The sequence below is a fragment of the Fragaria vesca genome, linkage group LG2, assembly GCF_000184155.1.
Source record: "Fragaria vesca subsp. vesca linkage group LG2, FraVesHawaii_1.0, whole genome shotgun sequence".
Lineage (NCBI taxonomy): Eukaryota > Viridiplantae > Streptophyta > Magnoliopsida > Rosales > Rosaceae > Fragaria > Fragaria vesca.
This window is the reverse complement of record NC_020492.1, coordinates 8,923,720-8,935,344: the sequence shown is the minus strand read 5'-3', so window position 1 is coordinate 8,935,344 and position 11,625 is coordinate 8,923,720. Positions and strand designations below refer to the sequence as shown.

At 38.7% G+C, this 11,625-nt stretch overlaps 3 protein-coding genes and 1 pseudogene across 3 annotated transcripts in view; all 4 read left to right on the top strand.

Annotated features, from left to right (window-relative positions):
- Nucleotides 1–561, top strand: part of LOC101299550 — a 2,001-nt gene extending 1,440 nt beyond the window's left edge. The window contains exon 5 of the mRNA XM_004292299.1: nucleotides 234–561. Within this exon, the coding sequence (XP_004292347.1) occupies nucleotides 234–561 (328 nt within the window). The remainder of the gene's footprint in view (nucleotides 1–233) is intronic.
- A 52-nt stretch (nucleotides 562–613) lies between these two features.
- On the top strand, nucleotides 614–1,672 carry LOC101299265. Its single transcript, XM_004292298.1, has 5 exons — nucleotides 614–633; nucleotides 721–933; nucleotides 1,023–1,148; nucleotides 1,256–1,381; nucleotides 1,502–1,672. Exons 2-5 carry the CDS (start codon nucleotides 760–762, stop codon nucleotides 1,670–1,672), a joined length of 597 nt encoding a protein of 198 aa, XP_004292346.1. The 5' UTR covers nucleotides 614–633; nucleotides 721–759.
- A 926-nt stretch (nucleotides 1,673–2,598) lies between these two features.
- Nucleotides 2,599–4,464, top strand: LOC101298969. The gene is made up of 6 exons (XM_004292297.1): nucleotides 2,599–2,634; nucleotides 2,747–3,007; nucleotides 3,336–3,449; nucleotides 3,559–3,628; nucleotides 4,182–4,280; nucleotides 4,372–4,464. Exons 2-6 carry the CDS (start codon nucleotides 2,958–2,960, stop codon nucleotides 4,462–4,464), a joined length of 426 nt encoding a protein of 141 aa, XP_004292345.1. The 5' UTR covers nucleotides 2,599–2,634; nucleotides 2,747–2,957.
- Nucleotides 4,465–8,582: 4,118 nt separating this feature from the next.
- The window catches only part of LOC101298680, a 4,868-nt pseudogene continuing 1,825 nt past the window's right edge, over nucleotides 8,583–11,625 (top strand).

The following is an 11,625-nucleotide window of genomic DNA, read 5'->3' as shown; positions in this document are numbered from 1 at the left end:
TTAGTTTGGTTATTGCAAATGTTATTTCATATGCTGCCATTGTGCAATGATATATAAATAAATATATATATGCCTTGCACTTTTATGTGGATTTAAATGATGATTTCATTCTTTGTGGATTTAAATGATGATTCCTTTTTTGTGGATTTAAATGATGATTTCATTGTTGTTACTTTGTTTGTATATATAAATGACTTTTAATGACGTCTATTTGTACATTGTTTGTTTTATAGGGTAATGGCGCCATCCAAGAAGTCTACATCAAGGAAGTCAAAGAAGGCTGCATCAAACAAGACAGCTGGTTTAGCTTCAGCTACCATATCCACTGCATCGAAAAGGAAGAAATCTAAAAATCATGAGGAGAAATCAGAAAAGGGCCTGAAGCTATTGAAGCGTAATTGTGTGGCAATGAAGAGGATTTCAAGAAGCAGAAGCTTAAAACAGAAGAGAGTGGTTCAGTTCAACCGAACAGGGACTCCATATGGGAAGGCGGCGACAGAGATGAAATCATATATTGGTGTCTTAGCTCGCCGGAAGATTCCCATAGTGAGGACTACTTAGAGAACTGCCAGCAAAAAAGTGCCTGGAGGGGTTACTGTTGAGGAAAAAGAAAAAATCTGGGAACGTGTGCAGGTATTTGAATTCTTTAGATAAACGTTATAGGCTTTTGAACTTTTGTTTGTCTTCCTACACTTAAATGATATGTTTTTACGAACACAGGGAGCATTTGTTATTGGAAATGAAAGCAAAAGAGTTGTAATGCAATCAGCTGCTGCAAGATGGAGAGAATTCAAGTCTCGTCTGACAAAGGTATACATTGTGCCTTACTTGGATCAGCCAGAAATGCTGAAGTATCCTCCACAAGACTACAAGTTCATCAATGCAGATCATTGGACCCAATTTGTGACTGAGCGGACTAAGCCGGCATTTCTTGTAAGTAGTTAAGCGAACAGTGTTATTAATTACTAATTAAGTGTTTCATTACCAGGGTCCCTCATCAGTGCATATGTTTACTTGATCAGGAATTACGTAAGACTCAACAGGCACGCCGCAGGATGAACAAGTATCCCCACCGACTGTCCCGCAAAGGCTACGTTGGGCTGGTGGCAGAGTTGAAGGCAAAAGCCGAGCTGGCACAAGCTGAGCCGGTAAGTGTAGCATATTCGTTTATATTATGTAAAATGAAATGGTTGACCTGAATGCTAGGAGCAAATTTAATTATGACGTTTTGGTAACAATTGCTTATAAATGTCAGGAAGAGGCTTCAACAATAACGGATGAAGATGAGCTGTACGACAGGTGTGAGACATGGGTTGCTGCACGTGTTACAAAGGATGGCAAATTTGCAGATGAAGAAACACAGAAGAAGGCTGAAGAGATAGTGAGTGCATGCATTTTACTAAAGTTCATTGTGGACAGATTTCAATTGTCATGCTAAATTTTAATGAAGTCTGCAGCAACACATTTTAATTGTGATGCTAAATTTTAATTTTGTGAACAGATTGAGTTGAAGGAGAAGGTTTCTACTAGAGAAACTAGCCTAATGGGTATAATGATGTCTTGGAGAAGGCTTTGGGGAAGGAGCATGGTGGCAGAGTGCGAGGGGTTGCCGGCTTTGTCAACCCAACAACCTACTTTCACCTCCCTAGATGTACCAGCAGACAAAGCATAGAAGAAACGATTAAAATCAGCCTGGAAAAAGTACTGGCTGAGCAAACGGCAAAGATCATAGAAGAGACAAGGAAGAAAACAATTGAAGAAAACAATGCATTTTGGGCCATGAAGTTTGAAACTTACAAGTCACAGTTTGTTCCAGGTAATGGTAATGGGGGACAAGTAGGTAGTAGTCCAGCTAGACTAGAGAAGCCCATCCCACCTGTTTCTGGGCAATTCAAACACCGCTGATTTCTTTGAAAATGATATGCATGACCAAGTGCAAGCCCCCAATGCACAAGCTGAAATTGAAGAAGTCACTGGGAAGAATATCAAAGGCCAAGTTGAAGTGAATGGCCAAGTGGAAGGGAATGACCAACCTGGGGTGAAGTCAACCTTAATTTTCAAGTGTCTTGAAGCAATGGAGGTGAACGAAGTTGCTAAAAAGAAAACTTCAACCAAGAGGAGACGGTGCGAACCCAAGTTTACGCAACGTGAAGAAGTGTTTGTTCAGGAGATAGCAGAGACTGATTGCAAGGCAGCCGAGGAAGATGTACTTCTGAAAACCAGTGATGTTGATACGCAAATTAAACGACCAAAGGTATCAAATATTGTTGCCTAAACTTTTTTATTCCTTGAGTAAGATATATAGCAAAGCATTACTGTTTAACATGTACATTCTGTTATTACTACATCTCTCAGGTAACTTGTGAGGAAGTTCCGGTGATGTTGGCATTAGGTTCACTTGATAACATTGTAGCTACAGGCACATCAATGAAAACTGATGACCCAAATGAACTTTGTCATGGTTATCCATTAGGGGACCAAAATGTACGTGTCTCGATAGAGATAGCAAAGCAGGAGTACGCCAAAGTTCCATTTCCTGTGGGCGATGATATAAAAACTGTCAGACAAGCCATGGGGAGTTGGATAGCATGGCCCGACCATCTTGTTATCTATACACCTGTCTCACCATCGGAGGTAAGTATTATTAGAATTGTAATCCAGTATTTCATAAGGTAGGTTGAAAAAGGGTACAAGTTTATGTCATTGCAAGATTAGAAAACCTTTTATATTGTCTGTTTATGTGTAGCAACCTCAGAAGAAGAGGGAAAAGAGAGGGGTACATGTCGAGATTATTGACCTGAAGGCAGATGCAGTTAATGCACCAATCCAGTTGAAGATGTTGTACATGTGGGGTGCAGATGAGCTCAAAAATGATAAGAGTCTTGAGTTTTTTTATTGAGCCTGAGGTGTTTGGATACACTTGAAAATCATGGATATTTGATTCTGATTTGCACAGAATGGCAAGCATGACAGAGATTACTGGGAACTGCATAGTGGCATATCAAAGGTAATATCTGCTGTCAAATGGACTATTCTTGGTGTATCCATGTGAATTTGGTTGCTGATTAGAATCTAGGTGTTATATTGGGTTTTTAGGTACCTGTATGATGTCCTGAAAAACACCAAAATGTTGGATATGATTGCCTTTGTTGACCCTGCTATGGTTGGAAAAAGTTGTGGAACAGTAAGGAGTAAGGCTGAACACTTATGTGCTAGGTTCATAACCTCAAAACCTGGACAGCTTTTCATGGTGCCATATAACTCAGAGTATTTTTTATTTTTTTATGTTATTCATGAGCCTTATTTGATCAAAATCTGGTAACTTTGTCATACAGTCAGCATTGGATGCTTACTGTTGTGGAGCCGAAAAAAGAAGAGGTGTATTACATGGATCCCCTGAGGAGGCGGTTACCTATAGCCTCGACAGAATGGAAGTCTGTTATCAATAGGTAACTTGTAACAAAACTATATATGCATGCACCGAGATTTATGGAATAATGTTTTCTTCTAGTTCAGCTTTTCATGATGCAGTCTCATTGTGTTTGGTTTATGTTTTAGTGCAATAGCCAAGTATAATACAGAAAAGAGCAGGCCAAGCCTAAATGCAGTTGCTTGGAAGAACCTTGGGGTATGTAAATATTGCTTTAATTTGCTGGATTTCTGGATTGTTTCTTATCAAGTGTACGTACTTGGATTAGGGTATGACAATGGTGGTGAAATTTGAAAATTGAAAATCAGTTATAGGAATTTTTTTTTTTTTAATAACCTGAAAAACTGAAAGAAATATTTCAAACGCAAGAGAAAAGCCATAAAGCTCTTATCTAGTTGAAGGGTAGCATGTATAGTGAGCCCAATATATTGAGATAGTAAGTAAAACTGAACACTTGTACTGTATTTGCTAAAGGTGTGTATCTGTATAACATAAACATTTTCATAAACACTCTGGTTGCTTTCAAGAGCTTGATATTATCAAATTGAACATTTAAGAAACTTGAGCATAGTTTCAAAATCAGTTGTAGTCAAAACTAAAGAAACACCTGCTGAATTTGATAAGATAAAAAGGTTGAATCTGTTTCATGATATACATAGCCAAAAGATGTAGTTTATATAGAAAATACTTCCACCACCTGGTATCAGGCTAACTGTTCATGTATGAATATAAATTGATTTTCTGCTTCTAGGGTGTTCCTCACCAACCCGACCACATTCAATGCGGCTTTTATGTCATGCGGTTCATGCGAGATATCATACATGATCAGGATCATTCTTTTGTGACAAAGGTACAATCAACTATTATTTGTGTTTGTGTTAGGAATCAGATTTTCAGGATAATGTCATGTTCATGTCTAACTTTAACATTATGTTTTTCAGTGGGACAAGAGAAACAAACTTGTCTACACCCAAGATGATTTAGATGTGTTAAGGAATGAGTGGGCAAAGTTCATCATCAGCAAATACTTGTAGGGTGCATGATCTGGTCTGTTTTGGTGAACTTGGTGCTTTCTATATATATGTGGTAGTACTTTGCTTTTGAACTTGGTGTTTCTATATATTCGGAACAGCTATATGGTACGTACATACTTTGTGCATTTCTCATGTTGGAATGTTTTTGGACATGTAAGACTATCTAGGAGCTTAACTAGTTGCTTGTTTTCAGTTTATTATTCAGCTGTAATGTTATTTGTGGAAGCTTGAATGATATATATGGAAGCTGAAATGCAATGTTTTATGGTATCAGTCAATTTGTGCAGCAGTTTCTTTTGTGATGCTTGTGTGTGTAAAACTTGGACAACAAAGTCTGTCCACATGAAAATGCAACTGTTGTATGATTCTCATCAAACAAGAAAGCATAATGCTATATCTATTGTGTGATACAACGGTCCAAATATTTCAGTTGTAGGTTATTCAACGTCACACAACAGTAAAGATAGGAAATAAACCGTTGTAGCTTACTAAAAAACACACAATGGTAGAAATGAAAACCAACAGTTGTCTGAAAGGGGTAAAAATACAACGAAAATGTTATATTGTTTGTTGTCTGAGTGGACTTGTCGATGCCGCGCATGCTGCGCATGGCATTGATCTGCGCAGCGACTTATACAACGAAAGTATTGAACTGTTGAGCAAAATGTGATCACACAACGGTGATTTTCACACTTGTCTGAAGATTCAATCAGACAAGCCCGAGATATACAACGGAAAACCTATAGTCACACACCGTTGTGTGTTGACAAATCTGTAGTAGCTAGTGGACTATGCAAGTTTCAGGAAACCCTAAATCAAAATATTAGCCCAAAGTTAGAGCACCTAATATGGAAGCCTAATGAGAGGTCATGGCCAAACAAAACATTCAAACAAACTTAAATGAACTCACATGAATTTACAATGTGCTGTCAAACTTTCATTGATTCACATATGAAGACCCAAACTTATACACTAAATTAACCACAAAATTCAAAACAGAATTAAACAAAAACCTCAAAAATGGTATTGAAATTTGTCAACTTTACCTTCAATGAGAGAGTCAAAATCTAATTCAAGAAGACATTAACTTTATCCATAAACAGATATTGTTGTCCTGCAAATTCCTACATAACAAAATATACAATCAAAATTCAAAAAAAAAAAAACTAACAATGAAAATAAAAGATGTAAAAGAAGATGTAAGATTACATTCAACCATTTTTAGACAAACTCAACCTAGCATGAACAATATCAATAGACCATGATAAATCTCAAATCAGTTACCTTAAAAAATATCATTTTTTTGTTAATAGTACCCACTTCCTATTAGGATTTGGGAAAATATATTTCCTCAAAAATTCATTCATAACACTAACGAAGAGCTAGCATGTTACAATTATACACAAACACATTCAAAGAGAAACAAAAGAAAATGTAAATGAAGAAGAACATCTGAGAACCAAGAGAGATCGAAACAATAGAATACCATTGATTGAAAAAAAAAACAATAAGAAGGAAAACAAAATCATGCTTCTAATTCAATTCACGTAAGATATACCAAGTGTATAAAGCACTGATATCAACATTCAAATTGAGAAGTGATACCTTATGATGGTCTGATAAAAGCTTCAGTTCAGCAAACCCAACTAAACCCAGTAAATTTCAGAACTCTAACAATGGAGAAGTGAGAAATCATAGCCAAAGTAAATCAGAGGCAGTAGAGAGAAAGGAAGAGTCTTACCCATACTTAGAATAGTTCACAAATTATTATAGAGCATTCAGATGCACTATTTTTCCAGAAGCTTGAAGATGCACTCTTTTTTGTCAGATTTGACAAAGTTAATGCGTCTGTCTGATCTGAGAACCCAAGCAACCAAGCAAAAATTAAAATTCAAGATCGCAAAAGTTAAGTCAAATCCAGCCAGATAAGAATTTGCAAGCCAAACCTTTTATTATGCGCTTTCAACTCAACTTGTGTTCGCGAGAGTTTGATAGAGAGTGAGAGTTCGACAGAGCAGAGATATCAATCCTAGCGAGGAGAGAGATCGAATCCAGTTACAGTATGAGGAGAGAAAATCTTGAGGGAGATAAATAGAGAGATAAAGAACGAGAAAGATCTAGAGATTTTATTTTTATTTTTTTTCCAATGAAGGAGCTAAAGAGTTTGTGAGAGAATTATAGACACAGGTGAATAAAAAAAAATAAAAAATAAAAAAGTCTTCGCAGCAGTGTTCACGGAAACGTTCAATGAACAGTGTTAAGTGAACAGTGCTGACGTCAGCACAGAAAATATATATAGGTTAAACTAGTTGATGGTGTCTGATATCTGAGATTCCAAGCTGTGTTGATCTGATTCGACCCAAAAAAACTGGTTAATGGAAGAGGCTGGAACTGACACAACCCAGAATCCAAGCTGTGGTAACTTGATTCGACCGAAGAAAAGAAAAATTAGTTAATTGAAGAGGTTTTTACAGCCTTACTTTTGGCTGGTACTGATACAACCCAGAAAGGATGGTGCATGCTCTGTAATTCGACGTGTTTATCATTTGGTGAAGACTTGCACATTACCAATTCATATTCACACGGATCACTATAATATGTGTTGGCTGCAGACATGTGATTTTACTGGAAACCACTTATACATGGGCATGTTGTAGTGTTGCTTATGATTTTGGTCTTACATTGGTCTTGCAAAACGTCATTGAAATTTTTAAATCTGCTCAACATTATGGATTCATGGTATCCTCTGATGTTCAATTTTTCTATTCCTCATGTAATAGTTTGGCGACTGGGTTATATCTCACAATAGAATCTTATGATTATGGACAATGAGATCACACAATCTGTTCTTACCATGATTGGCAACGATGCATCAAAGCAGTCAGACTCTCAGGAAGAAATGCTTCTCAAATTCTCTCTCTCGACACTCATAGCGCTCTCCTTCTCCCTCTACCCCCTCACTGCGAGCAATTGTAGCTCATAATAATGAAGACCAAGTGATCAAAACAATGGAGGGCTTTTCATACTAGTTGATTCACCAGTCACACTCCCACCTTAATTTTTTTCTTTCTTATTCACGCTACATGCAGATACACATGAACTTTCTAGTTTTTCTGATACACATGCCCCATCAGTGCCAACGGTCTTGCATACTGGGAAAAATGTGTTGGCTCGTAGATTCATCACTTTCATTATAATGCGATGGATGTGATTCAGGTTTGTCGAGCTTTAATATATGGACTTGAAGAGGATCCCTTGAAGAGTTCAGATCAGTCCTACTGTTCTAACTACCCTTGATATAAAAATAACGTCCTATTTTCTCAAGACTTTTTAATTATATATATATATATATATATATATCATACATCAAGCCGTGAGTCGTCTCTTGTCTTAAATTTTAAATTGTTAAACGATCAGACAGTTCATAATTTAATATATATCATACAAATATATATAACAAAATAGAGCTCGGTAATAGGAAACATATTGCTATGGGCCACAGTGCCACACATGTTTCCACATGAACCAAAGTCCCTCGAGTCACCAGTATGGACTCTCTTCTAAAATCATTTTTAGAACTTTAATCATACAAAAGTCCCTCAAGTTTCACATTGATCATTATTCTACTGGATACTGCAGACCTGAACGTGGACTGGGGAATCATCTCTTTCTTTTTAAGTAACATGCACGCATTGTAAAATGGAGACAATGGGCAGCAAGGTTTTTATCCATCTTCGTTGAAACGGAGAATAGCAAACCCTAAACTCTGATTGAAATATTTCGAACTTTTCTAACCTGTCAGTACTCCGTCCTCGTAACTCTTCTATTTTTCTTTATCTTTTCACAAACGTGGAGCAGAGCACAAGAAACCCTTAAAAAAAAACCCACCCAAATCTGATAGCACACTGTCTTCTTTCTACCACATTGGTCAATAAGTACCTAGTCTAATCTTCAAGCTCCACAGATAAGGAAGCCCATTTCTTTTATCATAATATCCAGAACTACTCGAGCTGAGCAACAATGGAGCTGGGTCTTGCTCCTCTGCTGCTTCTGTGCTTCTTCCTCTCCATCTCCAGTAAGTTGTTCATTCCAAATCACGAAAACGGTTCTGTATATGTATGGCTTTCTTCTCTCTAACCCTTTCTTTTTGTTACACAGGCGCAGAGTTCTCGGCTAACGTTGGTGTGAACTACGGCCAGCTAGGCAACAATCTACCAACTCCACCACAATCCGTGAAGCTCATCCAAAAGCTCAAAGCCAAACGCGTCAAACTCTACGATGCCACCCCCAAAATCCTCGAAGCTCTCCGAAACACAGACATTGAAGTCTGCATTATGGTACCCAACGACCTCATCAACAACATCTCCTCCAACCAAACCCTCGCCAACCAGTGGGTCCACGACATGGTAGTACCCTTCTACCCACAAGCCCTAATCCGGTAACTCCTCGTCGGAAACGAAATCCTCTCCGGCTGGCAGGACAAGTCCGTCTACCCCAATCTGGTTCCGGCAATGCGCAAGATGAAGCTTGCTCTCAAAACCCACGGTATCACCAAAGTCAAAGTCGGCACTCCCTCCGCCACCGACGTTCTCGACTCCATCGCTTTCCCACCCTCCAACGGTACGTTCCGGTCGGATATATCCTCCTCGGTCATCAGACCCATGTTGAAATTTCTGTCCAAAACCAAGTCCTTCTTTGTCGACGTCTATACCTTTTTCCCTTGGGCCTCCGACCCGACCCGCATCGATCTGGACTACGCGCTGTTTGCATCCACCAAAGTGCGTCACACCGATCCGGTCACGGGTCTGACGTATCACAACTTGTTCGATCAAATGGTGGACACTTTGATCTTCGCGATGAAACGTCTCGGGTACCCGGATATCCCTATCTGGATTGCCGAAACGGGTTGGCCCAGCGCCGGAGACTACGACCAGATTGGCGCCAACCTCCACAACGCCGCTACTTACAACCGCAATGTGATCAAAAAGTTCACGGCTAAACCGCCGATCGGAACACCGGCCCGACCGGGAGTTGTGCTGCCGAGCTTCATTTTTGCTCTGTACAACGAGAACACGAAACGGGGTCAGACTACGGAGCGGAACTTCGGGTTGCTGTGGCCGAACGGGACGCATGTGTACGAGATTGACCTGACCGGGAAGACGCCGGAGTCGGAGTTCAAGGCGTTGCCGCCGGCGAAGAATAATAAGGCGTATCCGGGGCCGATATGGTGCGTGGTGAAGGAGGGAGCTAATAAGACCGCGGTTGCAGAGGCTTTGTCAGACGTTTGCTCGCAGGGGAATAAAACTTGTGACCCAATTCGACCCGGAGGGAAGTGCTTTAAGCCCAATAAGTTGGCCCAACATGCGAGCTATGCGTTTAGTGCGTATTGGGCTCAGTTTAGAAAGGCCGAGAAGGCCTGCTACTTTGGTGGAGTAGCTGCTCAAACCATCAAGGATCCAAGTGAGTAATTCTTTTGATCATTAGTAGCTCTATTGATTTAGATCTATATGCTTTAGTAATAAGGTCAAGGTGATACTTGGATGAATGTCAATTGGTAATAGTTGATCACTACCAAGAAATTTGTGATAACATGGTGCTACAATTAGTTTGATAATCTGTATGAATAGCAGTCTGATTTTCTCTAATAGTACAATAGCATTTATACTGTATGTGGATTTTTCAAATCTCATGCTGCATGAGACGTACCATATATATATTGCTTTTAGTGCTTTCTTCTTATTGATAGGAGCACAAAGTGTGACGTTCTTAATATGTTTATACCCTTTATTTACCCTTTGTTAACTCCTATTAGTTGTTTTAGCTTTATATTTGTGTTCAGTGTAGAATAATTGCTTAATGTAGAAATATGTAGGTTTTAGTGTTAGAATACATAGTATTTTCGGATTTGAATAATTTGGTGTTGAAATTGTGCTAAGTGTTGGAAATCCTTGTTTACTCAGGATTCCTGTCTTGATCAGGATTTCATCTTTCCTCTTTCCTAGTTTCTAATTTTCTTATTTCTATTTCAGGAAAGTCTAAACCCGTGTTGACTAGGAAATGTTTTCCTGACTCATGAGGGAAAGGTGGCCGGCAGCTAGGAGTTCCTGCTTGAGCTAGGAGAAGTACAATCCGAGACATGTATGGAAGATGCCGTGAGATTTCCCAAGTCACCAAGGGAAGAGACCGTGCGGCCCAACAGAGAAGGTTTTCCAAGTTCAAGATGGTTTTGTCATTCCTTAATGCATAAGGATTACTTGAAGACCAAGAGAGGAAGTTAAATCCAACTTGGACTTGGTTTTGCCGATTTAATAAGGATTCCTTGTGCTTGAGGAATTATTGGAGATCAAGTCTTGTTACTCTATATATAGGGCACGGCATGGCAGCAGTTTATCATCATCAACCCGTGCAAAATTACACCAAAAGCTTTGCCGAAACTCCATCATTCTCCAAACACCATAATCCGAACTCACCATCATCCTTGATCCGAAGCAAGTAGCATAGGGTTCCGCTCACTCGAAGAATAGAACAAGTAGGGATATTTTGAGAGTGAATTCCATCTTTTACTTTCGGATTAGAATGTGTTCGTTCTTTTTTATGTTTGTTTTAGGTTTTTGCTTAAGTATGTTTCGATTCTTGTTTATGAGATAGAAGTACTTTTGAGCCATGTTTTGAATTGAAGTTTATGATTTATGATCAATGATTTTAGGTTTTATGCCGTGAGTTTTATGTCCATGTACTTTAAGATTTTCGGTGTATTCTTCTATTTTCATGTGTAATTGATACAAGTAGTTGATGTTGCATGTGTTAATCATCCAAGGTTCGACTTTGATACAAGTAGTTGATAAGTTGCATTGTCTTTGTTATTTCATCGATTTTCTACCTATGTTTGATTTGGACTTGTGCTTAAACACATCGATTCTTTATGTGATACGTAATTGCATGATTAGTTTATGTGTGTGACCTATAAGTAGAGCACGTAGCCGAGCTTGTTTGTGTCACGATGTTGAATGAAACCCGTAGTCTAATTCTAAGTTGGTCTATGTCATAGGAACCACGTAGGAACTTATGTGCATATCAAATTTAGGTTGTATATTTGCTCACGGTATAGACTTAAATGAGATTAGAGATTGTCTTCTTTGTTCTTGCATGGTTGTTTGGTTG

Coding starts and splice junctions, on each gene's coding strand:
- LOC101299265 (XM_004292298.1), top strand. CDS start 760: ATGCAATCAGCTGCTGCAAGATGGAGAGAATTCAAGTCTCGTCTGACA. Junction 1,149..1,255: donor AGCTGGCACAAGCTGAGCCG/GTAAGTGTAGCA, acceptor TATAAATGTCAG/GAAGAGGCTTCAACAATAAC. Junction 1,382..1,501: donor AGAAGAAGGCTGAAGAGATA/GTGAGTGCATGC, acceptor TTTTGTGAACAG/ATTGAGTTGAAGGAGAAGGT.
- LOC101298969 (XM_004292297.1), top strand. CDS start 2,958: ATGGCAAGCATGACAGAGATTACTGGGAACTGCATAGTGGCATATCAA. Junction 3,450..3,558: donor TGGAAGTCTGTTATCAATAG/GTAACTTGTAAC, acceptor TTTATGTTTTAG/TGCAATAGCCAAGTATAATA. Junction 4,281..4,371: donor ATCATTCTTTTGTGACAAAG/GTACAATCAACT, acceptor TATGTTTTTCAG/TGGGACAAGAGAAACAAACT.